The sequence below is a fragment of a genome, unplaced genomic scaffold (assembly GCF_019419815.1).
Source record: "Pyrus x bretschneideri cultivar Hongxiangsu unplaced genomic scaffold, Pyrus_bretschneideri_v1 Contig11, whole genome shotgun sequence".
Lineage (NCBI taxonomy): Eukaryota > Viridiplantae > Streptophyta > Magnoliopsida > Rosales > Rosaceae > Pyrus > Pyrus x bretschneideri.
In genome coordinates, this window is record NW_025999402.1 from 7,979,450 (window position 1) to 8,005,303 (window position 25,854).

The following is a 25,854-nucleotide window of genomic DNA, read 5'->3' on the forward strand; positions in this document are numbered from 1 at the left end:
TGAAAACCCTTTTTTCTGTTGGGGTCCAAATGAAATTACTCGGAAGGTCCTCTCATGTTGGCACCTTTCCATGTTTTCTTTGGGTTACTAACATCGTTTTAAAAATTTTGGTCTAGCACTGTTTATGTCCTGCTTAGCATTGTTTAGGTCCCGCTTAAGTGCTAGACGACTGACTCTGTCCCGATTCATCTATAGGCGTTTAAAAATTAAAAATGGCGCATAAACCTGCTTAGGTGAATACTTAGTCAGTCTAGACCTACTAGATCGCAACTCTAACTTAGACAGAAAATATATAACTTTTATTTTGAATTTTATTTTTCAATAAATTGTAATAGATTGGTTAAGCACTTGAATGAATACTCATTATATGCTTGTTTTCCATGATTTCAATATGTTCTAATACTTTATAATCAATATATCATTCTACTTTTGCAATTTATGTGTCCGAACATAATTATATATATATAATTTTTTTTTAAGTATAAGTAGACATTAATATTTATATGTTATTAAAAAATTAAAAAATCCGCCTAGGCCGTTTGGTGAAATTATTTTTGTGTTTTAAAAGCACTTGTAGTGGTTTTCTTCTGAATTTACTTATATTTTTACTAAAAATTGATTTTTAAAGTACTTTTACTAAAAACATAATCAATAATTTTAAAAACGCTTTCAGCAAGTTTAAATGCACTTCACAACTAGTCTCATAAGTAAGTACTATCCAAAGTGTCTTATTATGTTCTAAGATTCCCTTTATAATTTTTAAAAAATGTTTGTGGTAAGTTTTGGCCCTAAGATTGGAGTATATTCCCTCCCTATAGAGAAAAAAAAAAGGTTTAAATCCGGAGCGCAGCGTGAATCAGGTGACATCCCTCTTGATGATTCTGTCCTAGTTATGAACCCAAGTTCTCTTCAAATGGCCCTTGAATTTCTGGGCTTTTTTTGTGGATCTCGGGTTAAAGAGTGGGCCGTTTTGGGCTTACATAACCTCACGACTTTAAAGAAACTATGAGCTCGTTGGGCTTACATTATTAGCCTGTAACTCATAAACATATAATAAAAAATAAAAAAATTGGATATCTGATCCCAACCAGAATCGCAACTTTAATGAAAAATTTTCAGTATTGTTTATTTTAATAAAAAAATATATTTTTATATTAAAAAATCAATCATAATACTATTTATTTTATTATTATTTTATTCTTATCATTGACGTTTGAAATTTTCAAACTCTTTTTGTTAATTTTCCAACAAAATTAATCACCGGAAAGAGGTATGCTAATTCCCCATTTGATTTGATACGTCGTCGTTTTATACCCTATGTCCGTCAAAGTTTCTGTTTTATTTTTCTGCTGTAATCTGATGAATTGGATTGCTGTGTGTGTGAATTTGGTCTTAATTTAATTTTAATTTTTGCTCTCTCGTCTGAACCCAGGTTCTTCTTCCTCCTCCTTCTATTTTTCTTGCAATTTTCTTTCAATTGATTGGATCTAATTATTGTTTTTCTCTCTAATTTTGCAATTGATTATATAATTTTTCAATTGCTAAAGAACCCATCTGCCACCTTTGGGTCATATCCTTCAGAACCCTTCTACTTTTGCTGCGTTGCTGATTTTGTAGCTGAAGAAAGAGAAGGATTGGGGAAAAAAGATGAGAATTTGGAAGCTGGGTTTTTCTGGGTTTCTTGCTGCCGCCTTTGTGGTGGGGTTTGGTTCGGGGGAGCCGGCCCGCACTGAGAGAATTTCAGATAGGAGACGGAAAGACTTTTTTTTCGATTTGCATGATTTGATTGTTCTTGGGTTTTTGCCATTTTTCAGTTTCGAATTTCATTTTGCTATCTTTAACTGCTACCTGGGTTTTGATCAATTGGAGTTTCGGTTTTGATTGATGGGGTGTTCGAGGTTTGGTATCTTTTGGACCTGCCATCTAAATTTGATGTTCAATTGGATATGTGCTATCTTTTGCATTGGTATTTTTTGTCAACTTGGGTATGTTCGATTGGATATGTGATATTTGCGATCTAAATCATCAAATTTTCTCTTAAAAATAATAGTATTAATTCCTCTTATCCTTTATAGTAGTACCAAATACAGTATAATAATATGGTCATTAGTCCGATATTGCACCAAACGCCCGACTGATTTAGTAAGTACCATCAAATGACTTTTCAATGTGGTTGATGTCATTTTTCTTCTTTCTTGCTGTAGTCAGTCTTATTAAAATGGCCGGCAGAGCTCATATCCCCAATAAGAGTTCAGCCCTCATTGCCATGATTGCTGATGAGGTATGGATACTCAATTTTTTGGGTTGAATCTGTTCAGGCATTTTTTATTTGTCTTCCTGATGTGATGATTGTTATCATGTAGGACACTGTAACTGGATTTTTGCTGGCTGGAGTGGGCAACGTTGACTTGCGAAGAAAGACGAATTATCTCATTGTTGATTCAAGTACGTTATGACTTTTATGCGCGAGTGTTGGAACTGCATTTATACTGGTCATCTGTTTCTATATATTTGTATGCAGATAGGTTTGCAGATGGACCAAAATGCCAATCCTCGTATCTGATTAGTAACCTATGAGTCGGATATTTTTGCCGTCTAATCCTGTGGGTAAATGAAAGGGGGCGTTGGGCAAGGGGAAGGAAATCACAAACTTAGAGGAAATGAAATCTATGTAAAAGAAAAAAAAGTCTATATCTTTTCGGTTGAGAAATTACTATGTTGTAAGTAGTATATCCAAGTATAATATTACATTTTGGTCAGCTTATGTATTTCTGGTTTTCTTCTCAGAAACAACAGTGAAACAAATTGAAGATGCATTCAAAGACTTTACGACAAAGGATGACATTGCAATTGTCTTGATCAGCCAATATGTAAGTTCTTTCTCATACTTAAACGTTCTTCAGCTGTTATGAACATGACTTTTCTGGTCCATAAGGCAATATCCTTAGTGCTCGAGCGGTTGCCAAAACTTTTTATGTAATGCAAATGTATGCATTTTTCCTAAATCCGAAGTTGGTTCGAGATTATTTCAAAGGGAAATGACTGTCTTCTTCTCTTACCAGGTTGCAAATATGATAAGGTTTCTAGTCGATAGCTACAATAAGCCGGTTCCAGCTATTTTGGAAATCCCTTCCAAGGATCATCCTTATGACCCTGCACACGACTCGGTTCTTTCACGAGTGAAGTACCTCTTCAACACCGAATCTGTGGCATCAGGAAGGCGGTGATCATCAAGTTTTTCGATATGTTTTACCCGAGAGGTTGCGGAAAATAAGTGTTGCTTTCGATATCATGTATGTTTCTGCCATTTTGTTCACACCAAGTTCTGTGCTCCTCACTGACTGTTGGTTGGTATGTCTTTGTATTTAGATTCCTTTGGTGCCTAAAACCTTATCTATAAAATACCAATTCAAGTTTAAGTGTGTCATTTTATTTTCCTTGTAATTATCACCATCTAAAAGGACAAGTCCATTATTTATATAAGTTTTCGTTTTTGGGGATTTTTCACATGGTAGTCGTCGATAACATCACATTTTAGAGAAAAACGTTTCAAACTCAATACTTCAGAGAAAAATCCTACATCCTGTTGATACAGTAGGTGGGGATTAGAAAGCAAATTATACTTCTCCCAACTTACATATGCCAATGATGCAAGTAATTACACCTTTCCTTATCGTGTAGAAGGTTCAAACGCGCGACATTACATGATTGGTTAAGATGTTCTATTTTAGCATGTGTATCTCAGCATCAGGTAGGTTTTGCAGGATCTCAAGCACTCTTGATAAGATTTAGCTAACATGGAAAGGTTAAGATGAAAGCAACTCACATAAAACGAATTTGTCGTCGCATAATGTTCGAATCAACAATATATTAAATAAGTGTTGAATGCGTTCCATGTAAATCGTAATGGAAGAGCTTTTGTTTAAAATAAACAAATTGATCATTGAATGGATAAGATTGAAGGAAAACCAAACTAATTTAATCCAAATCCAAATCATCAAAGAGATATTCAACGAGCCACCACCCATTCTCACATTATTTTCTTTGGAAAGATATCAAATCTTCGAATTTCTCCTTCCAATGCTTAGGGATTAAGTGATTTAGACCTTTAAAACTTGATTCAACGGCTAAAATGAAGGTGAAGTGATCCGACCCTTTATAATTTTTAACCGTTAAATCAAATTTTAAAAGTTTGAATAGCTTTAAAACGAGAGATCTGGAGATGATCACTTTTTCTTTTCTTTCACCTTGGCCTCATAAAATACCAACATACAAAGGAGGCATCGATTAATAATTATTTATTTAACATTTTTCTGGCCACCAAGCTCAAAAGCACAACTCTTTTATTAATTAATTAATTATTTTATATATATTTGGGACCCATAAATTAATGGTGGTGCTAAGCACAAAGAGAGAGAGAAACATGGGACTTTCTATTTTTATTTCCTTTTGAGTGCCTTAGAAGAGATATAATTTATTGGACCCCACAAATATAGTGGGCCCACCAAAATGTGTGGGGCCAGTTCAGTGTCTATCCACAAATGGAGAGCAGCCGCAACGCATCATTGTCCATCCAATTGAAACTCAAAACGTGGCTTCGTTTGCAGTCTTTTCGTTTCTCTCGTTGTTTGTTTTCGTTTTGAGATTTGAATCCGGATCCAAATAATGGGAATCCTAAGATCCTCATATCTTAATCATTTATCGTACATTATGCGATATGAAATTATTTAAATTTTTTTATATTAAAATTAAATACAAATAAGATCTGATTAAACTGGTTGCATAATGTACGATGAACAACTAAGATGTAGAGATTTTTAAGATCCCCACAAAGTGAATTTGGAGAGGATCCACTTCCTTTGTCTTGAATGTGGAAGGGAGAAGAAGTCATATCTTTCTATCAACATGTATGAGAAATCAACCCCCGAACAAACTCTTAATCGAGAATTTTTTTAGCATGTCGAAGATACAGTCCGATATATTAATTGTGTTGCGATACTTGGTTTGCCAAGTTACGTTTCTAGTGCACAGAAAGATCTCTCCTCTTAAACGTTAGGTATTTTAACTCAATCACGTATTGTTATGTAAGAAAAACAAAATGTATTTAATGGGATTTAAGAAAAGGGTTTGTTTCCGGTTGGACTTGGAACGTCACAAAAAGTCTTCTCTTCTTATCAACATATGTGAAAAATGAGCCGTTTGGTGGGGAGAATTGAAAGTTCCCTTGTAAGAAAAGAAAAGAAATCAAGGCAAAATATGGTGCGTAATATGAAAGAAGGGAAAGTGAGAGCATTTTTTTCAACACAAATCAACTTGATTGAAATTAATATTAGTTTTTCTAATTAGACGATGATCTAAACGCATATATGAAGAAATTAAAGTAGAAGAAGACGACCATTTCATTGATCGACTGACCTAATACATGCGTGAATAGAAATAAATGTAATTCAAACACATTTGATTCTCCACAATCCAGAACCAAAAGGAAAGCTTCCTTATCCACATTTCTTCTAAATTTTTTTTCTTATTTTATCGACCCCACATAATATAACCATCCACATTTTTTAACAGACGTTCATTCTGAATCTTACTGTGCAGAGCTTAAGTATTATGTAATTCAGACTTGAATCTGACAGATCTCATTAACTTATTTCGATAGCCCACCTTACTTTACACAAATCAAGAGCTCCAACTTCTCTTTTATACAAACTAAGAAGCCGAATTTCTTGATCTTTCGGTTCCCGACACTAAAATGATAAAATTTGGAAAGTATCCAAATTCCACATTTTCCATAACCAATACAGGAAATCTCCTTCAACTCATCATAATATTAACAATAATGCTATTTTTACCACAATTTTATACCACATTTCTTTACCATATGAGGTGTCAGATGAGTTGGACAGCCACATCATCTAAATTAATTAGCATTTAATCAAAATGTTAATCAATAATTAATAAAAATATTGTTAATTAAATGATGATTGTGATATACAAAGAGTCTCATTCTTTCACCTAAGATTATTTAAGTATTTTAATTAATAAAAAGATTGAAATTAAATGATGTAGCTTATTCAACTCATCTGACACCTAACATGATAAAGAAATGTAATATAAAATTGTGGTAAGAATAACATTACTCTAATACTAATATTAAATTAGGCCAAATACTAAACAATAAATAATGTTCAACCAAATTACAAAAGAGTGTTGTCCAATTTTTGAGGATAAAATCCTTGACCAAAATTAGAAAGCACTCAAAGCAGAAAATAGGAGAGAGAAAACTAGAGAGAGAAACAGAGAGGAAAGAGAATGATGGATAAGGTGTTTTCAGTGGAGGAAATGTCCGACCAGCTGTGGTCTTCCTCAGGGCCTCCGGCCAATGGCGGAGCCGCCGACGGTGACGACTTGTCTAAACTGAACCGGAGTGCATCCGAGTGGGCCTTCCAGCGCTTTCTCCAAGAAGCTTCTCCCTACTCGCCGTCACCCTCCCCGCCGACGCCGCCACCTCCGCATCATTCTTCTTCTTCTTCTTCTTCAGCTCATCATCACGACCAAGACGACGTCAAAGAGATCAAGATGGTCAATTCCCAGCACCCCCACCCCAATCCAACTCAAACTCACTGCAACAACAACACGGCGGCGTTTAACCTGCGGCCGCCTAATGTCGCCGTCGATTCCGAGGAGTACCAGGCGTTCCTGAAGACCAAGCTCGATCTCGCCTGCGCCGCCGTGGCTCTGTCGCGGGTAAAGGTTCGTCCTTTTCTCTCTTTCTGATCATTTTCTTCTCATGGTTTCTTTTTCTGAGTTTGCTCTGTTTTTCCGAGAAAATATGGTCGAAGTCAAACCAATGGGTTGGGAATGAGCTTAGCTTCTGTTTGGTTGCTGAGAAAGTTGAAGAGAAAAAAATTGAACGTGAAATCTATTAATTATTTATTTATTTGTTATTTATGTAATTATTAATTGTTTTTTTTTTCTTATAGCATTTTCTCGGTATCCAAACAGAGTCTATCGTTTGGAATTTGCTTTTGTTGGAAACGCTTAGGTTGTGCTCATAAGTCATGAGCCTTTTTGTCATAAAACTTTTATTATAAATCCGAATGCTTTTTGAAGAAGAACCCATTAAGGTGCTTCTCCAAAATTGCATTTTTACGATCTAAAAGTGCTTTTAAGTTTTTCGTTAAACATGATTAGAAAACACTTTAAACCTTTGAAGTTACAAAGTTTTTAACTGGTTGGTTGGTTAACTTGGTTTTGTTTGATATGCTTGAATATCATGTGACCGAGCTAAAATGGAACGGAAAGAAAGAAAAACTTCCGGATCCTCGTCGGATTCTCTTTGTGATAATTTTGAGAATTCGTGAATCTATGAATCATATTCGTTTATCGTATACCGTGCAATCAGAAATTATTTTAAATATTTTTATTTAAAATTAAATATAAACAATACTTGACAAAAACTGACCGTACAATATACGATAAACGAACATAATTTACGAATATCTAGAATCGTCCACCCAAACGATCTGGAGAGGATCTTGTTGGTAAACTTACCACTTTGACTTGAATGTTGAACCTTTCGTTGTGGATTTGTGGGACCTCCTCAATGGTAATAGCAAAAGTATCTTGCTGCCATCAAATTTAACAGTAAAATATATGTCGGCACTAAGCGCCTGTAGTCTATAGCTACTCAAGAAAAATTATTTGACTACTGCAAATAACAACAAAGTTTTATCTTATTAAGTAGGGTCGGCTTTATGAATTTTAAAACGTCATTACGTAGTCTTCCGTTAGCTCTATGTGCTCCATGTCTTTTCTTAAAATCCCTTTCTTAGTCTTTATTTACTTCTTTTGCCTTGAATTTCTATCTCATAAACGCATTTTTTAACCAGAGCATGATTTTAAAATCCGAGTGAAATTGAACAAATTAAGGAATGTGTTTTCCCAAAGAAACTTTCGGTAGTAGGGTTCTAAAGGTCGAGTAGTCTTTTCCAACGCTTGAAGCGAGAATCCACACGAACAGAACAATGTCTACTTGCTCTACAAGATTAGAAAACCGTAATCTTGTTCATCTGATTAAATGGGATCATAAGCAATGACAGAGCAACCTGTCCTGAACGAGAGAGAGTAAAACGTCGATTCTTCTGTTGAGATCTAATTCGATCTTCATGAACTTGTCGAGAATTTTTCTTACGAAGTTTTGTTATGTAAAGACAAGCGCTAGCTGATATGTTCTGGTCGTGTCAATAGGGATCGTTGGTGAATGCTCAAGAACCTGTTGCGTCAGCTGACAGCGGATCACACGATTCCAGTACTTCACAACTCGGATCTCAAGCCCCTCCGAAAGGTTTACATTGAAACAAAAACGTGTTCGTAATTGGCATGTACTTATGCTTTTTTTGCTAGATAATGTGATGTTGTTAGAATGTCGTGTATATATATTTTTTAATATTTTACCTATGTAGGAGCTGGGTATGATTTCCCTTCGTTACCTGCAACGCAACATAGATCTGCGATCCCAGTAAGGCAAGCAACTAGCGGATCCTCGAGAGAAATGACAGATGATGAGGAAGCTGAAGGTGAAACAGCAATGAATGAGAATATGGAACGTGCTGATGTGAAACGCGTGAGAAGGTAACACCGATATCTGATGTTCTTGTTGTAGGCTAGGTTTCGGCCCTGCATTACATGTTCTGAGTGCAAATGATTGTGACACATTACATGTTAGGTCTGCAAAATAATCAATTTTGCACCACATTTCACTTGTGACCTAAATAAGCACAGCCTAATCTCCATCTCTTAATTATTGATTCAAATGTTTGGCTTTAAATACGTTTGGTTTCATTGCCTTCCACGAATTCATCCCGCCTTTTCCAGAATGCTGTCTAATAGAGAGTCAGCTAGACGCTCAAGAAGAAGAAAGCAGGCACATTTGACTGAGCTTGAGGAACAGGTCCGTTCTTTTTTTGCTTTCTCGGCTTCCTGTTGGATCTCTGTCTTTTGGTCTCCTGTAGATTTCCTAATGCAATTTTCTTTACAGGCATCTCAATTAAGAGTCAAGAACTCCTCTTTGATGAAGCGCCTGACTGATGCGGACAAGAAGTACAACGAAGCAGCTGTTGACAATAGAGTACTAAAAGCTGATATCGAAACATTGAGAGCAAAGGTACGCCTGTCATCAAAACTGCTCGAAAGTTAAATGCCTTGGTAACTGGTTCCTGGAAGCCTCTTAGAGTATGAACCGAAAAATCATATAAGCTTTGTTATTTCATTTGTGACTAAATTCCAGGTAAAGATGGCTGAGGAGACAGTGAAAAGATTAACTGGGTCGAACCCCATGTTCCATGCCATGTTAGAGATGTCATCAATCGGCATGGCACCATTTGATGGAAGCCCTTCAGAGGCATCAACAGATGCTGCTGTTCCGGTGCAAGATGACCCAAATCAATACTTTTTTCAACCTGCTTCTGATAACCCTATACCAACTCATGACCCGAGAGTCAAGAATGATTCTACAGACGTTCCTTCTGTTGAAAATGTGCAGAAGAATTCTGCAGTAACATCACCAGCAGATGTGTCGGAGAACAAGATGGGACGAACACCTTCCCTACAGCGAGTTGCTAGCTTAGAGCATCTGCAAAAGCGGATAAGGGGCGGAAACCCATCCAATGGGGAGCAATAGTCACAAACAGAGTGATCTAAGAACGAGGAAAGATTGATTAAAGGATGCTTTGAACAACCATTGTATCGCATCGATACTTTTGGATTAGTTATGTAAAAAAATGCTATTCTTAATCCGTACTGCACTGAATTATACAGTTTGATACTTTTAGCACTTTCATTTTTCTTGTCATGCACGGAACAGATTATACTCAGTTTCCTTACATGTCGTATTCACCTACTCTTTAGCAAGTGCTCAACAAATCGAAATCCAGATCAATTGAAACATGCTACTAATTTGGATTCCATGAAAATTTTGGCCTTCTTCGACATATCATCAAATGTTACAAATCGAACAAATTCAAAAGGAAAATACTGCTAACGGCTTGAAGTTTGAACGGAACTACAACCGGCTTTGCTTTCGATTCCCTTAACCTTCATTTCCTGTCTTACCATCTCCACATCCTCCCACCTTTCAGCAGATGCATAAATGTTCGACAACGCAACATAGTCCTCGCTCTTTAGAGTCGATTCTGCAGAACTCTGTGCTGACTGTACGTGGAGCAGCTTCTTCCCCACCTTGTCTCCCATTGCAACATCCCCATGGAGGTTGCAAGCACTTAGCAAACTCCTCCACAAGACGGTATTACTGGCATCCCTCCTATAAACTCATAGGCTTCTTTCAAGTGCCCTCCGCGGCTAAGCATATCAACAATGCAGCCATGGTGTTGCATCCGAGGCGAGACATCAAACTTGCTCTTCATCAAATGGAACAAATAGAGGCCTTCTTCAAGGAGGCCCGAATGACAACAAGCTGAAAGCAAGCCGGTGAAAGTCACTGCATTGGGTTTTATTCCAGAACCCTCCATTACATCCAAAAGCTCCAATGCTTCATTTCCCTTACCGTGAATGGCTAGCCCGGTCGCCATTGCTGTCCAAGTCAAGACATTCTTCTCAACGTTGTTTGCACCAAAATGTTTGATACGACATCATGTTTCACAGTCCGACCATGTATCTGTCTGCCTACTAACAACGTTGGAACTGAAGGCAATCTAGCACAAGCTCCAAGACCAAAAATGCAAGTTGAATTGTCAAAAACTAAGGTTGATTTAGAAACCCAATTGGCAAAAACAAGAACTGAATCTTTGGGGTGAGAGCATCTGATCAAAGTGTTTAGGAGGAACAAGTTTGGTTGGAATACCAAATGGGCATAAAGGTTGGTGCTTTTTGTTAAGGTGAATTATTGCTGGATGAGTTTGGCATGGAGGGACGGAGATTTGGCATTTGAGGCCACTGGTGATCAATTGGGCATGGATTTTTTTGGGTTGGTGGGTGGATTTTAGGGTTAGGTTTAGGAGAGAGCTCTGGCTCTTGGGAGATGGTGCATGAGGGTTCTTGGAAGTGAACTTCAAAGGGACAAACAGCCTTAAGAAAAAGCTAATATAAGTGATGGTTTTTTTTGGATGTCTTCAAGACAAAATAAGTTAAATAACTAAAGTAGATATGCGCACGTAGGTTAGATCAGTTGATCAGAATAGCGTATATGTGTTTTTACGGACAAGTTTAAATTTTATTCATAGCAATTGGTGTAAAAGTCAATTTTATTACGCTAAAACTAGAAATTGTAAAAAAACGATTTATAAATTGAATTAAGAGGATTGCAATTATTTATGGACATACAAATGAAAAACTAAATATTGAAATAATGAATGAGGCTGCCTCATACGAAGGCAAAAGGTGACCATGGGCCCTATATCAATAGAGTGAGCTAACAAGGACAGTGAGTATAAAAGCGAAATAGAATATTTTGAACAAATAATATTATCTACATTAAAAGAATAACTAAATATTGAACAAATAATATTATCTACATTAAAAGAATAAGGAATCGAACGACATGAGTATAAAAACATAATAAAATATTAAGACCCACTTAGCTGCTTCATAATCTGAAATACTTACTCATTTTATTATCATTTTTAAAAAATTTCATTTGATTTGGAAACTATTTATATTACTTATTATCATAGATTCAATTTCTCAACATGTTAAATAGGACGAATTAAAATAATACTCATGAGAAGAAGAATGATCTTTTGCATCTAAAGAGTAAGATTTATTTTTAGAGTAATGTTAGGGAGATTAAATTTGTAAAATAAATAATGTGTCACCAATAAAAATTGAGGACGTTTATCAGAGTTTAAGTAATAATTCAATCATCAACTTTCATATCATTTAGTTTACAAATTTTAATCTACAAATTAGTCTCTCTAATGTTACTCTTATCTTTATTAGTCCAGTCTATCGAATATTAGTTATTTTTTAAAATAATTTTCACCATTTAAATACCGTCCAATTTCCAGACCATCAACCATCCATGTGCAAATTCAACCATCCAATGTCCAATCTGGTCAATATTAATATTCAAAGGTCCCACCTTTACCTTATTTTTTTTATTTTCTTTTGGCTGGAGCCACCTTTCCCCTTCAATTTCATGTTATCCGATCTTCCACACCCCGAAACACACAAAATTCAACAAAATCCCCAATACCTTCAAGAACCCAGGAACCAAAAATCAGGTTAATAAGTTACCAGAAAAATTCATGGAGATTTCATCTTTTACTCTGTCCACTCCTAGATCCCCACTTTTTCTCCCTTCCCAATCATCCCAATCCACCTTCTTGACCAGCAATGGCACCACCTCTTTGTCCTTCAGCAAAAGCACTGTAAATGGCAGTGCTTTGGTTCTGAGCAGAAGCAGAACAAGAACTGAGAGAGCCCAGAAGGGTATGACGTGTAACGCTCTGTTTGGTCTTGGGATGCCGGAGCTTGTGGTTATAGCTGGTGTGGCGGCTCTGGTTTTTGGACCCAAGAAGCTGCCTGAAGTGGGGAAGAGTATTGGGAAGACTGTCAAGAGCTTCCAGCAGGTTGGTTTCTTTTCATCCGGATCTGTTTGGTTGTCGAGAAAATTTATGAACTCTATTGCCCATTTAATGATTTTTGTTGTTGTTGTTTGTGTGTGTGGAAATTGGAATAAAATTGAGATTTATAGTTTGCTGAGCTAAATAGGGTTTTTTTTCTTGAGAAAGTTTATGCAATTTCCGGAATTTTTGTTGCAATACTTAAGTTTCCACGAAAAGGAGGGAAAAAAGAAAGACAATTTAGGGTACTCATGTTTGAGGATATTGTGTTGAAATGGGAAGTTAAATGTAAAATTAGAGAGAACGAAATGCCATGCCATGCTTGTACTACCTGGCTGAACTCCAATCGAAGAACATGCATTTTAGTGGCGATAATTGATTGTAGAAAACACTATGTGTAAGAAGGGGAAGAAAGTTAAAGTCATGTGGGATCGCTGTATTGGTGCTTAGTTAAGTCAATGCAACTCTTGGAATGGTGATTAGAATTCTGATATTCCATTTACTTCCCTTTTCCGCGTTGTGTTGTTACGAATGGGGCAACTCTTGAAATGTTTTAGATTGTTGACTATTGTGGAGTTGTAGACTTGTAGTTTAGTTGTTTCTGCCTTGTGTATGACTTTTGGTTAAAGTAATTGTACAGTCGTTGGTGCCTCCACATTGTGGAAAGAAACTATGGTAATCTCTAAGTTATAGTAGATTTCACAGTGATTTTTAATGTGAACGTATTTGTTTTCATCTAAGGTAGTTTTCCTTTCGGTATTGATAGCAACGATTGCAAAGTTATAACATGGTTCAAAATGATGGTGATAGGAAGGAAAATAAATACAATGGAACCCCTTACCGTTCTTTTTGAATAACAAACAATAACAAAACAACAATAAAGCCTTATCCAACTATGTGGGGTAGGCTGTATGAATCCTAGAAAACGCCACCGCTTGGTTTTGCGCCAAGTCTTCCGTTAGCTCTAGGTACTTCATGTTTTTCTTAAAGTCTCTTTCCAAGTCTTCCTAGATCTTCCTTTACCCCTTTTGCTCTAAGGCTCTTGCTCATAATCTCATTTTCTAACCGGAGCATCTATATGTCTTCGGTTCATATGTCCAAACCACCTTAACCGATTATCTCTCATCTTATCTGCAGTTGCACCTACTCCTACTTTACCTCATATATCCTCATTCTTAATATTGTCCTTTCTCCTGTGCCACATCCAACGAAACATTCTCATCTTCCCTACACTTTGCATGTGTTGAATAATAATAATAAACAATATGCGTGTAAAATGCAATTCCTTTGCATTCTCCCCACTTTTGCTCTCTGTTGAGTGAACAATGTGAATTGCAAAAATTTGAGCGATGAAAATGAGGGGCTCTAAATGTAAATAATTATTACATCTCTAGGGGATTTATAGATCTTGGGGAAGAGGGGAAAGGAAAATGTGTCTTTGCATTTGCCACTATGCTGTATGGTTTGATTGAGTTGGTTATTGCAAGTTAACATATATGGACGATCAAATTTAGTTTTTGGTTTAGTCATATGGAACCTTTAATGTTATGTTTATGTATTTTATTTTGGAGTGTATGATGTGGGGATCGGGGGAACGGGAGAAGGATCAAATGATTTTGGGCAGATGGATGCATATAGATATCAAATTCAAAGAGTTGATACTCGATTAGAAGTGTGTAATTCATCGGTGGTCAGTGATCACCAAGCATAAAGTTTTCTTGTTAGATTTTTATTTAGATGTTACTTAAAAAAGATGGGAATAGAAGCATATTCTCCTACAACTTGTGTTAAAAGAAGAAGGATGACAAATGACGGTTTTAGCTCATTTAGTTGTTAATCAGTACGATATCTAAAAATAACGGTCTAATCATTACAGATCCAAATAAATTCTGCATGTCAATTTCCAAGGAATACTGAGCAGTAGGCACCTTACGAAAAAGTTTAGTTCATATTATAGTCTATTAAGTACTCATAAATGGGGAGTTAGAGAAGAAATAGGGATGCATAATTTATTCGGCTGACCCTTAAAATTGGTTAGGGTGTGATTTCTTTGTGTATGTGGTAGCATGCGATCGAAGACTATTTAAATGTTGCTGCTTTCTTCAGTGAGCTTTATTAAGCGAATAGTGTAATCACTAGAAACTTTGAACCCAGTGATTTTATAACTTCTAATTATCTTGTTTTCTCCAGCTTCCTTTCTGTGCTTCTCATAATTCATAAAGAGTGTATTTGAATCCTTTGTAAATCTTGCAGGCAGCAAAGGAGTTCGAGACGGAGCTTAAAAAAGAACCTGAGGGCCTCACAGAGACACCTACAGCGTCGAGTGAAGAAGAAAAACAAGAAGCCAAGGTCGCAAGTTCACAGGAAAACGCATGAGGTTGTAGTGATAACCCAGTTGATACATTCTCTATTTTTTGTTGTGCTGTAAGCTTAGAACATGAACAAGGCAGATCAATATTCTCGTTCTTTATTAATCTACTCGTTATGTTCTCAGAACATGCTAAGTTAGATCGCCTATATGTTTTTTCTTTTCGTTGCAAGGGCCTTGTAGCTCAATTGATTAAGCGAAGCGCATTTACCCTTACAGAGTTAGACCCGAACTCCTGAGTTTAAATCCTCCCCCCACACTATTGCTTCCATCAGAAAACTCCTTTCTTTAGTTAAGGGATAGCTTTGCACTTTGCCCTCTCTCTTCAACTCAGACTGCCTTCTAAAAAATTGGACCAAATTATGTTCCCCTGCCATGCTCATAAGGAGGAGAAAATCGTATGTCGGGCTGCTCGTATATGGCAGCACTCACAAGTGGTGGGCACGGGATAGGATCCATATGCAGAGGGGAACGGCCCACCACTTTTGAGAATTTTTTTGCCATATACAGGGAGCAAGATATAAGATTTTTTACATTAGAAGGCGGAGGAATATACCCCAAGAAAAGAAGAACCTTTTGCTTTGGAATGAAAAGGAGGAGCTTCTCAATTAGGGTTTTGCTTTCCTTAAAGTAGGGTTCAAGGTATTTTATGGCATACGCAACCCTAAACCATTGTCGCAGATAATGGATTAGTGGTCCAAATTTGCTATTAATCGCCACGAGGCTATGACATCCATCCCAACTCAAGATTTATTAATTATATACTCACAGTTTTGAGTAAACAAGATTATTTCTAGCTAAATGATATAATTATACGGGAAGATATCCTCTCCAGATCTCTCCCATCAAATCCTAGGGATCCGTTGATCCGGACCCTTAAAATTTAGTCAACGGGTACAAACAGGAGGCACCTCTAAAAGTTATAATAATTGTAGATGTTTGATCAAATTTCAAGGATCCGGATCTCCGAATCCCTAATATTTGGTGGGAGAGATCCAGAGGGGATCTCTTCCCTAATTATACCATTACAAGGGCTCTTTCTTATAGCGATTCCGTATTACTGTAGCAAATGGGGATGATAGGGCCTTCCATGTAGACCGTGTATTTACCGTACTGGACAATCGTAAATTTGGAGCAAAAGAATGACAAACAATTAGATATATAGGAGTGCAGAGCCTTTATCTAAAGAGATACCCATTTTTTGGTAAAAATGAAGACTAGTTGTATGATTCACTTCACATCAAATTTTGTAGGATTCACTTCACATCGAATTTTAACTATCTAAACCATTTATGTTTTAGTCTCTATTCATATGTCATCTTTTAAAAAAAAAAAAATCAATTCAATTTGAAATCATTTACTCATTTGATTGTTATGGTGAAATTTCAATGTTTCTTAAAACATAATATTCGTCAATTTCTTTGAATTTAATTAGATGTCTCAAACATTCCCGATTTAGCTCATATTTTGCAAAGATGATCTATAAAACGCAACTTGAAAAATAGGCAATTTAGATCGTCAAAGTTCGATGTGAAATGAGCCCCACTACTAGTCCTCATTGAAAAAAAATGGAAATCCCTTAAAATAAGAGAGAGGATCCTCACCGGATCCTCTTTGTAAGGATCTCGAAAATCCTTTAATCACATCCGTTCATTATGCATCGTGCGGTCAATTTTCATCAGGTACTATTTATATTCAATTTAAAATAAAAAAAATTTACAATGATTTCTAATCGCACGATGTACGATGAATGAATGTGATTTGAGGATTCCCGGGATCGTCACAAAGAGGATCCGGCAATGATCCTCTCTCTTAAAATAAAGGCTCCTTATAAGGGTATATGACGAATACATAATTGATACAATGTCTTCTACGTATCTTAATTTGGCTACAATAAAGCGAGATACCTGCTATGAAGTTGGTCCTATCATACAAAACTTGATATTTTAACAGACGCGTGATCTCTCTATTCCTTGTTTGTTCTCCCACATTTTTCAGCTTTGTATAACTTTATATGATATACTTTTTTTCTCTGATTGCTTCAAAGGCTTTAATCATATATCAAAAGTAAATCTAAAAAGAGGTAATGATGCACTAATGATAGGTATAGCTCGTCTTTTTGGGATACCACACTATTTTGGCTTACATATAGGCGATTAGGTCCTTATCAAGGCTAAAGGCCTCACGGTAAGATTTTTCTATATCATCGCGTTTATATCGTTGCGTGAGCAGTTCACTTATTACTTGAGTAAATTTTAACATATAATTCGTTGTATCTCCACCTATTATATTTTTTATTCCCGTAACTAATGAAAAGATATTCTAATTGGGTGTATATTTATGGTTACACCACAAAATCTTCACATTAGTCGAGTCTTGCTCATCTTCTATGTGTAAACAGGTCATCGATGAGCTCAACACTTACTTAGTGATATATCTTTGGTGATACACAAGATTTTTATTACTTGAGTAAATTTTAACATATAATTCGTTGTATCTCCACCTATTATATTTTTTTATTCCCGTGACTAATGAAAAGATATTCTAATTGGGGGTATATTTATGGTTACACCACAAAATCTTCACATTAGTCGAGTCTCGCTCATCTTCTATATGTAAACAGGTCATCGATGAGCTCAACACTTACATAGTGATATATCTTTGGTGATACACTAGATTTCTTTTTCCATGAAAACCCTCTATCTTGGTTTGATTAGGCTCTTTAAAACTTATGTTTGCTTATGATATATCTTTGGTAACACCACAAAAATTTCTCCTTAAAGCCTCATATTAACGAGAATATTATACTCTATCACCAACGGTATTTCCTCACGAGTCTCTCATTCTTCATTGGGGAGTGCTAGCAATCTTTGCACTAACCTTTGCATTTGAACATTTTCACTTCTTCACATGACACATGTCATTTTGTTACGCTAAAGATCTTGTTTTCTAAGTAAAATGACATCTGTCATGTGCAGAAGTGAAAATGTTCAAATGCAAAGATTAGCACAAATATGATTAGCATTTCTCTTCTTTATTTAGGTCTCGTCATCTTAGAGCTCATTTGGATGTGCTTTTAAAATCACTGAAAGCGCCTTTGGTGAAAATGTTTTTAGAACTAATACTTAGTAAAAATGCAAGTAAATTATGGAAAAGCACTTTAAATGCTTTTGGAGTCAAAAAAAGATTTTCTCTAAAAGCGTTTTCAAACATTTTAAAAGTACATTCAAACAAGTTCTTAATCTTGCAACCAAATCAAGTGGTGGAGTAAGACATTGACGTGAGCAAATATCTCCGATTGCACTCAAGATTTCCCTTTGCTCTATCTTATTCAGGGTATTTTAAAGTTTAGGTTTACATATGATAGGTGTATTGTGGTGTATCTTATAGGTGTGCTATAAAAAAGTAACTCCACTACATAAAGGGCACCGACCCTTAAAAGGGAAAAGAATTAAAAACTAGAAAGATAACAACCTTTGTGTATTCAAATTGTTTAAGATGCAAATGGACAATGTTTGTCACTAGTCAGCTAGGCCCGAGACCCCTATCAGCCCTAGTCAATTTTTTGTTTGGGCTGCTACAAACCCAAGTTTATCACACATTTTTCCTATTAAAAACTTTAAACAAATAAAACTACCAATCGAGAAAGTTCAGAACGATCATTTTTGAGATGTCAATAACAGTTTCTTTGATAGAAATGTTGAAAATGGTCGCATTCTCCGCATAAAAGGATGAATTTAGAAAGAAAAAAAAAAGATTATCCTAAACCAACACGGGATGGCTTAATGGTTGGGACGAATTCCAAGCCCGTATTTCACATAACACATTATGAATTCATTTTGTGGCACTTGTGAATCACACGATAGTGGCCAGGAGGAGGCTGAAATGCTTCTGTTAGTCCTTCCAACCCATGAAAAGGTGAATTGCCATGGCAAAGTCACCAGCTGATCCTTTAAAAAAAAAAAGACAAGATTATCAAGTTATAGACTAATATCATTATTTAAGAAAGCAGAACAAAGAGGACCGAAAGTAAGGAAAAGGATCCTCTCTAAATTCCTTCCACCAAATCCACCAAATCAGGGGATCCAAACTCTTGAAATTTGATCTAACGGCTAAAGTTATTATAAGTTTTAAAGGGGGCCCCTATTTTTAGCCATTAGATCAAATTTCAAGAACCCGGATCGCTTTCCCAAAAGTAAGATGAATGAACCAATAATAGAAACTTAATTACGTGAAGCAAACATAATACATGATTTTCAGGTTGTAAAATTTGATGGCAACACTCTAGTTTTAAAAAGTTGGAACTGATTTTTCTATGGATTGGACGGCTATGATCATCTATGAAAGTATCTTTAATTATGCACCATAATTATGTATTTCCCATTTTGGTTAGGGTATGCGAGAAACATGTCTAAACCACGTCGCTACACAATTCACCGCATTTTCAAGAAGAACTCGTAAAGCACTAAGCAGATTTTGATAAATTCAATCTCTAGTAGTGATCCAACTGCACATGATAATAGCAAATATGAACCCTAATCGGATAATAATGACCAAAAGCTGAAAAACAGACGTGCATATTCTTCAAACTAGAAGTAGAAATAAAGTCAGAAAAAAGAGAAATTTTGACTAGGAGGTTTTGTAAGAAGAGTTAAAATAATTCAGATCAAGTCATCGTAAAAATAGGGATGTCGATAATGAAGAAAGTTGAGGTTCCACTATAAATCAATTGATAATATATGACACATGCAATGTCTCTTCTCTCATTAGTGTAGAATTCATTCTCAACATGTCTCCTCACATGTGACTTATGTTCAAGCCTAACACGTGGACAACACAACTCAAATGAAGTTGAGCACGTGTAGCCATTGGGATATACACGTGAGACAATTTTACTATGATATAATGAAGAAAGTTGAGGTTCCACCATAAAACTAATTGATAGTATAAAAAGTAACCTAACTACATATAAACACATATAAAATCTATTTTCTTATCAATATAAGATTAATTTTCAACCGATAACACTACCTAGTTCAAATGCTTTATGAAAAAAATTGAGATTTCATCATAAAATTAATTGACAATATAAAAAATAACCTAACTACTTCTAAACACATGTAAAACCTATTTTCTCATTAATATAAGATTAATTTTTAATCGATAATACTACCTAATTCAAATGCTTATATATTTTTCAATTGTCAAAAAGAAAGAGAAAAAATTGCATTGTTTCTTTTTTTGTTTCTTGAAGAAAAACATCTTGTCCTGTCAACGCGTAGGACCAGAAACTTTAGTCCCACGAAGACCGCAAAGTTTGCTTCTCTCTCCTCCTCTTCTTCTCTTTCTCTCTCTCTCTCTAGAAGTTAGAAACCATAAATCACACGCACACACAAACCCAAATTCCGAGAGCCAAGTCAGAGTGTTCAGAGCCAAAAAGCAAAGAAATTCAGAAAGCCAAAAAGAGAAGGATTTTCAGAAGAGCTCCTCTCCTTCTCTCTCTCTCTCTCTCTCTCTCTCTCTCTCTATAAAAACCAACCAGAAAACTCTGCCAAAACCCGTCAGTCTGGAATTCTGGAAAAACCAGCTCGAAATCCCCGAATACCATTTCCGGGGTATCGGGTCTGACACCCACTTCACCAACACAAAACCCCACTTCTCAAATTCCCTCCCACTTCTCGATACACACACACTCTGTTTCTCTCTCTCTCTCTCTCTCTCTCTGACTGTCTCTCTCTAAAAAGAGCATAAAGAGCTCAGCTTTAATTCTTTACTCACCAAACCTTTCATTTTTCTTACTGTAAATTGCAAAACCCATCTGAGCGGTTGCAGAAAAAAGTTAGTAACTCGTGGAGTTTTGTCAGTGCAAGTAAAAAAAATATGGCGGGAAATCCCCAAGAGGGACTTGGAGACGATTTCTTTGAGCAGATCTTAGCTGTGCCGCCGTCGTATAGTGCCGGTGGTGGTGGTGAGTCAGCTGGTGGTGGGTACGGAGGAGATGTGGGGTCCATGCCCATGGTGCTGCAGCTGGGTTCTGCTGGGTCTTCGGGTGGTGGTGCTGGGTACAGAGGAGGAGTTGGGATGGGGCTGGGTATGCCGTTGGGTTTGAACTTGGAGCAGGGTGGTTTTCTTGGGCGAGACAGCAGGTTCAGAGATGAAGCCAACAATACTAACAACACAAACAGTTCCAATGTTTCTGCTTCAATTAATGTAAGCCTCTCTCACTCCACTTTAATCTTAATTTTGTTTTAAGACTGTGACGTCAAAGTTGTCATAAGTTAGGTCAATTAATTAGAGCAGTAGCACCGAGTTTGAATCTCCTAAAGTAATCTTACAATATTGTATTAGACTAATTGGTTATAGCAGTTGCACATGAGTTCAAATTTCCTTCTACGTAATTTCTTTTCTTTGTAATGGATGTGAGAGTTGAGAACTAGTGTAGTGTAGATGCTAGCTGGGTTAGGGTATGCTTGTAAAATGAAGAGTTTGTAAGGTTAATTTGGTGAATGAATCTTGTTATTCGTTGTCAGGAGACTGACATATTGATTTAACTGACTGGCTTTACCTACGTTTGCAAATCTTGATGGCTTAGTATTTGTTTGGTGTGGCAGGAAAGAGAATCTGTTCATATGTCAAGTTTGTTTCCAGCATTTGGACACTTGCAAAATCACTCATCACTCCGTCCAACGCCACCACCTCCCCAACCTCCTCACCAGGTACGTCCAACGCTAACATTTCACAGTGACCAAGTTGCCCTCGCTATTTCAAAGATGCTCTCTTTATTGAGACAGACTTCTCTACATTTAGTGCGCCGCCGTGACAATTCTAAACCAATAACGCGATACTAGGTTATTGCGTTATTCGTTCAGAATGCAACAGTGATCTACTGTGAGTAGGTAAAGTCCTTTTGTTATGTTCCCCAAGGCCAAATAGTAAGATTGTCATAACTACTTGAACTTGAAATGTGTTACGAGAAAAATCAAATTATAGAGAACGAATTCATCGTCATATGACATTCCGATTCAATAATTCAATGTTATCTGGCGAGAAACTTCACATGGTTTTTTAGTATTAGATCGTTGTATCACGATAGCTGTGAACCCGTTTATGCAAATATTGCTCCTCTAGAGGATGAGGGGTACCGTTGATAATATTGTTGTAATCAAGGGCTTTGTTTCAAGCACATTAGTAGTAGGTAATGATGTGTAGTGCACGTGCTTGAGGGAGAGTGGAGAGTATTGTTTAGTAGGACGTGTCCGACAGACAGAAGGCTCCATAAACGTGTGGGTTGTTCGAACGTGTAGATGAGCTCTGCCGTCCGAGGAAAGAAATCTTTTAATGTGTCGGGAACACAACGCGGTATATCAGGTGTCATAATACAAGTGGTTGGAAATTAAAAAAAAAAAATCTCCAACCACTTGTATTATGACATTTGGTATATCAGCCCATGTTACCGTCACACTAAAAAAATCTCTCGTCTAAGGGACATTTTGGTCCTTTCGAGTTTCTCGAATTGCAATCTTTGTGGCTATCTCGGTGGCCACGCTCCTCTTGGTGTGTGGGAACATGCGCTCCTGTTCTTCACAGTGGAATGACTCCGGCTAGTTTGACTTTGTCAATATGTTGACTTGTGCTGACTAGGGTTGATTTGGACTTGTACATATTTTTGCATAATTTGGGGAGTTTGTTTTATTTTTTCAATTAGTTTGACATGTCCTAGGTTATTTTCGTTCTTGGATGTTTCAGTTATGACTCTTAGATTTGTTTCAAAAGTTAATCAATTTGGCGTGAATTGTTCGTTCTTAAAGAACTTCAAACAGTACATCGAAAACCTGTTCAATTATGAAAAGTTGAATGATTATTTTCTTCTTTGACATTAAGAACATATCTTGACTTGTCCAACTAAAAATTCAGTCATCCTCACCCACAAGCTGTTGCCAAGGATTTACGCAATGAGATGTCAAAACTTATTTTCGTAGTGTAATTTCGTGGACAATGTTTTGGTGTTTATCTCTTACTTGTAAAGCATATGATAGGAACGTTGGATAAGGATGTGAAATGACTTGTAAGATGGTTTTCTAAGTTGGTGTTCCACTGTGGACCGTCGGGATTAATTTGATGGAAATCCAAGTTGAAAACTTCCATCAAATTAATCCCGACTGTCTATAGTTTCGATTGTCCAGCTGAATTTTGACATATCTGTACTCACATCAGATGATTAAGTATGCATTAGTTCAAACCTAACACATGTTGATAATTTATGGATCGACTTAATTTTGTTAATCTTGGTGCCGCAGTTTCATAGCCAACCACCACCAGGGCCATCTAATGCTGTCCATCACCCTCCTTCCATCCGCCCAAGGGTTCGAGCAAGGCGAGGCCAAGCAACAGATCCCCACAGTATTGCTGAGCGGGTAAGCTAAATATTTCATATTTAAGAGAACCTAAATTGTTCTTTGTGGGAAAGTTAGCATTAAGTTCATTCTCATTGAAGACATCCAAGTCACTTCTGCTTAAAATGTAACATATAATTCAAGAAGTCACTCCAGCATGTATTTAGCCTATGCAATTTTGTTGAGACTGAAAAAGTCGTCTGCTATTCATTAGTGTCGAGGACTATACTAGTTTTCTAATAAAAAAGATCCCTTTTCTGAAAACACTTAAACAATTCATCCTGGCATCCAATCCGATGCCCTGCTTATCCAGTGCTATAGGTAATTATATGCGTATACGTATTTATCTTCTTGGTACAGTTACGCCGGGAAAGAATTGCAGAGAGAATGAAGGCTTTGCAGGAATTGGTACCTAGTTGTAACAAGGTTAGTGCCTTAAAGCGAGTTTTAGTACCTTTTGCTGGATGAATTGCATTTCTTCTTGTTTCATCGTGTCGAATTTTATTGATGTTTGAAAATGCCTAGCTTTTGATATATACATTTTGAAAGTATTGACATGTTATGACATCGTTGTGCAGACAGATAGGGCAGCTATGCTTGATGAAATTGTGGATTACGTGAAATTTCTAAGGCTCCAAGTCAAGGTATATATGAATCAAAATTCAAATAGATTCATAATCTCAAAAAGAATAATTTTCGTATGTTTCAATTTCCTCTCCTTGGTTATGTGTTCGTATGTCCTCGGAGATGGGGTAATTTGGTACCTTCTTTTATTGCGTTTCTGTCCGAGGTTTCATTGCTTTTATATGTTCTGAAGTTGCTCTTCCATCAATTGCTCTTCCAAATTATTTCACAACTCCCTAATTCTCAAAAAAAAAAATATATATATACTTCCTCATCTTTTAACAAAAAACTGTTTTCTGCACGAAATTGTTAAAAGCGTTCTTCAAATTCATCGTTGCTTCGGAAACTTGTACGAAATGCTAACGTCTTCAAAATGTTTTCACCATAAGGTAGGTCCCTGTCATGTGGCATATCCCAGGCATCATTACAGGCATAGACACTTGCTTTGTATGAACTAGTTAATTTTTTTTTTTTTCAAACATGAAATGGCTTTGTCTGCTTGGAACCTCTAGATTTCAACCAAGTCATAATCAAAATAGAAAAGGACACTAAGTGTACGACTTTCTTCTAATTTCAAAGTTAATCAACTTATTTTCTCGATACTTATCGATATGATTTTGTTTTTATGGAAACAGGTTTTGAGCATGAGTCGACTCGGGGGAGCAGGCGCAGTGGCTCAGCTTGTTGCCGACGTACCCCTATCAGCAGTCGAGGTTATTCTCTGCACATTTTTTAAATTGATCCGACTTATTGTGGAGGCAGCATATTAGAATTCGCTGTTAGATGCATACAGTTCACCGCGACAAATGTACATACGTAATAATTACAAGAGTTTCTCTAATACATAACTAGGCTCGATGAACATTCTAAAATGCATTGATAAATTAGAGTAGTCTATGTACTAATCCGCCCTTTCTGTCTCCCGTATTTTGACTATTTTTTTTTTCGGTTTTTGCTTTAATCCTATGAAGGGGGAGGGCATGGAAGGAGGAACCAATCAACAAGCATGTGAGAAGTGGTCGAACGATGGCACAGAACAAGAAGTAGCTAAGCTGATGGAAGAAGATGTAGGAGCTGCCATGCAGTTCCTCCAGTCCAAGGCCCTCTGCATCATGCCCATATCCCTCGCCCCAGCAATTTTCCGGACACATCAACCAGACGCACCAACAATGGTGAAGCCGGAATCAAACTCCTCCTCATAAGCCTCCTCAACAAAGTATCAACTATCGCATGCCCCCATCCACACCTCCCAGCACGCTTGCGGGCCCCACGTCCTGCCTTAGTACCCTTGTCACTCATGACAACGGGTAAATTTATAGGTCAAGTTCACTCAACTTTTTGAGTTTTGTCAAACAAGGGGCCGATTGTCATGCCATTGGAAACCCTAGGGGAGGATTTTTCAAAAGCAAAATTGATGTGTTCCCTCCTCCTCTTGTAACATCAATGGTGGGATTAGTTGAGTGAGTGTGACCTAAATACTTGGTGGTGGGAGCTCTTCAATTTTCGTATATGGATAATGGGAGATGGGGCCAATCAAAAGGGGTGGATGGGTTTGCATGATTGTATTTTCTGAAATATTTCTTTTTTTAATGCAAGTTGAAATTTGGATGATGGTTGGTTGTCTTGTAATGATATGTTGGAAGCTTCTGGTTTTACAGAAAAACATGAGTTTGAGTTTGTTGTTTCTTTAAAAGTGAGGTGAGTACTTTTTTTTTTCAAATTTGATGAATAATTATTCAAGGGAAAGTTATTGGGGGAGAGGGATAGAAAATGACATCTTCTATAGAAAAATAATAATACGAAAGTTCTACCAAGTATGCCGATGTATGACATGGACCAGAACAATAATGTTTGAATGTATAGCCAATAATTCAATAAAAAAAATCTA

At 36.6% G+C, this 25,854-nt stretch overlaps 4 protein-coding genes and 1 pseudogene across 5 annotated transcripts; 4 read left to right on the forward strand and 1 right to left on the reverse strand.

Moving 5' to 3' along the window:
* The first annotated feature begins 1,376 nt into the window (after positions 1-1,376).
* LOC125472074 (V-type proton ATPase subunit F-like) lies at positions 1,377-3,416 on the forward strand. 2 transcript variants are annotated; one of them, XM_048573136.1, is made up of 5 exons: positions 1,377-1,432; positions 2,205-2,281; positions 2,364-2,445; positions 2,788-2,870; positions 3,063-3,416. In XM_048573136.1, the coding sequence occupies exons 2-5, from the start codon at positions 2,219-2,221 to the stop codon at positions 3,225-3,227; spliced, it is 393 nt and encodes a 130-aa protein (XP_048429093.1). In that variant the 5' UTR covers positions 1,377-1,432; positions 2,205-2,218; the 3' UTR covers positions 3,228-3,416. The 2 variants fall into 2 exon arrangements, with proteins under 2 accessions (XP_048429093.1, XP_048429097.1); XM_048573140.1 differs by having other exon boundaries at positions 1,382-1,432; positions 2,209-2,281.
* A 2,804-nt stretch (positions 3,417-6,220) lies between these two features.
* On the forward strand, positions 6,221-9,841 carry LOC125473850 (light-inducible protein CPRF2-like). Its single transcript, XM_048577183.1, has 6 exons — positions 6,221-6,753; positions 8,251-8,347; positions 8,466-8,634; positions 8,878-8,953; positions 9,041-9,166; positions 9,290-9,841. The coding sequence occupies exons 1-6, from the start codon at positions 6,313-6,315 to the stop codon at positions 9,680-9,682; spliced, it is 1,302 nt and encodes a 433-aa protein (XP_048433140.1). The 5' UTR covers positions 6,221-6,312; the 3' UTR covers positions 9,683-9,841.
* Positions 9,842-10,038: 197 nt separating this feature from the next.
* Positions 10,039-12,035, reverse strand: LOC125473914 (annotated as a pseudogene).
* Positions 12,036-12,124: 89 nt separating this feature from the next.
* Positions 12,125-15,077, forward strand: LOC125473851 (sec-independent protein translocase protein TATA, chloroplastic-like). Its single transcript, XM_048577184.1, has 2 exons — positions 12,125-12,587; positions 14,835-15,077. The coding sequence occupies exons 1-2, from the start codon at positions 12,264-12,266 to the stop codon at positions 14,955-14,957; spliced, it is 447 nt and encodes a 148-aa protein (XP_048433141.1). The 5' UTR covers positions 12,125-12,263; the 3' UTR covers positions 14,958-15,077.
* A 5,184-nt stretch (positions 15,078-20,261) lies between these two features.
* On the forward strand, positions 20,262-25,577 carry LOC103954396 (transcription factor UNE12). The gene is made up of 7 exons (XM_048577188.1): positions 20,262-21,159; positions 21,561-21,665; positions 23,247-23,363; positions 23,703-23,768; positions 23,921-23,986; positions 24,602-24,679; positions 24,938-25,577. The coding sequence occupies exons 1-7, from the start codon at positions 20,830-20,832 to the stop codon at positions 25,166-25,168; spliced, it is 993 nt and encodes a 330-aa protein (XP_048433145.1). The 5' UTR covers positions 20,262-20,829; the 3' UTR covers positions 25,169-25,577.
* The last annotated feature ends 277 nt before the right edge of the window (positions 25,578-25,854 follow it).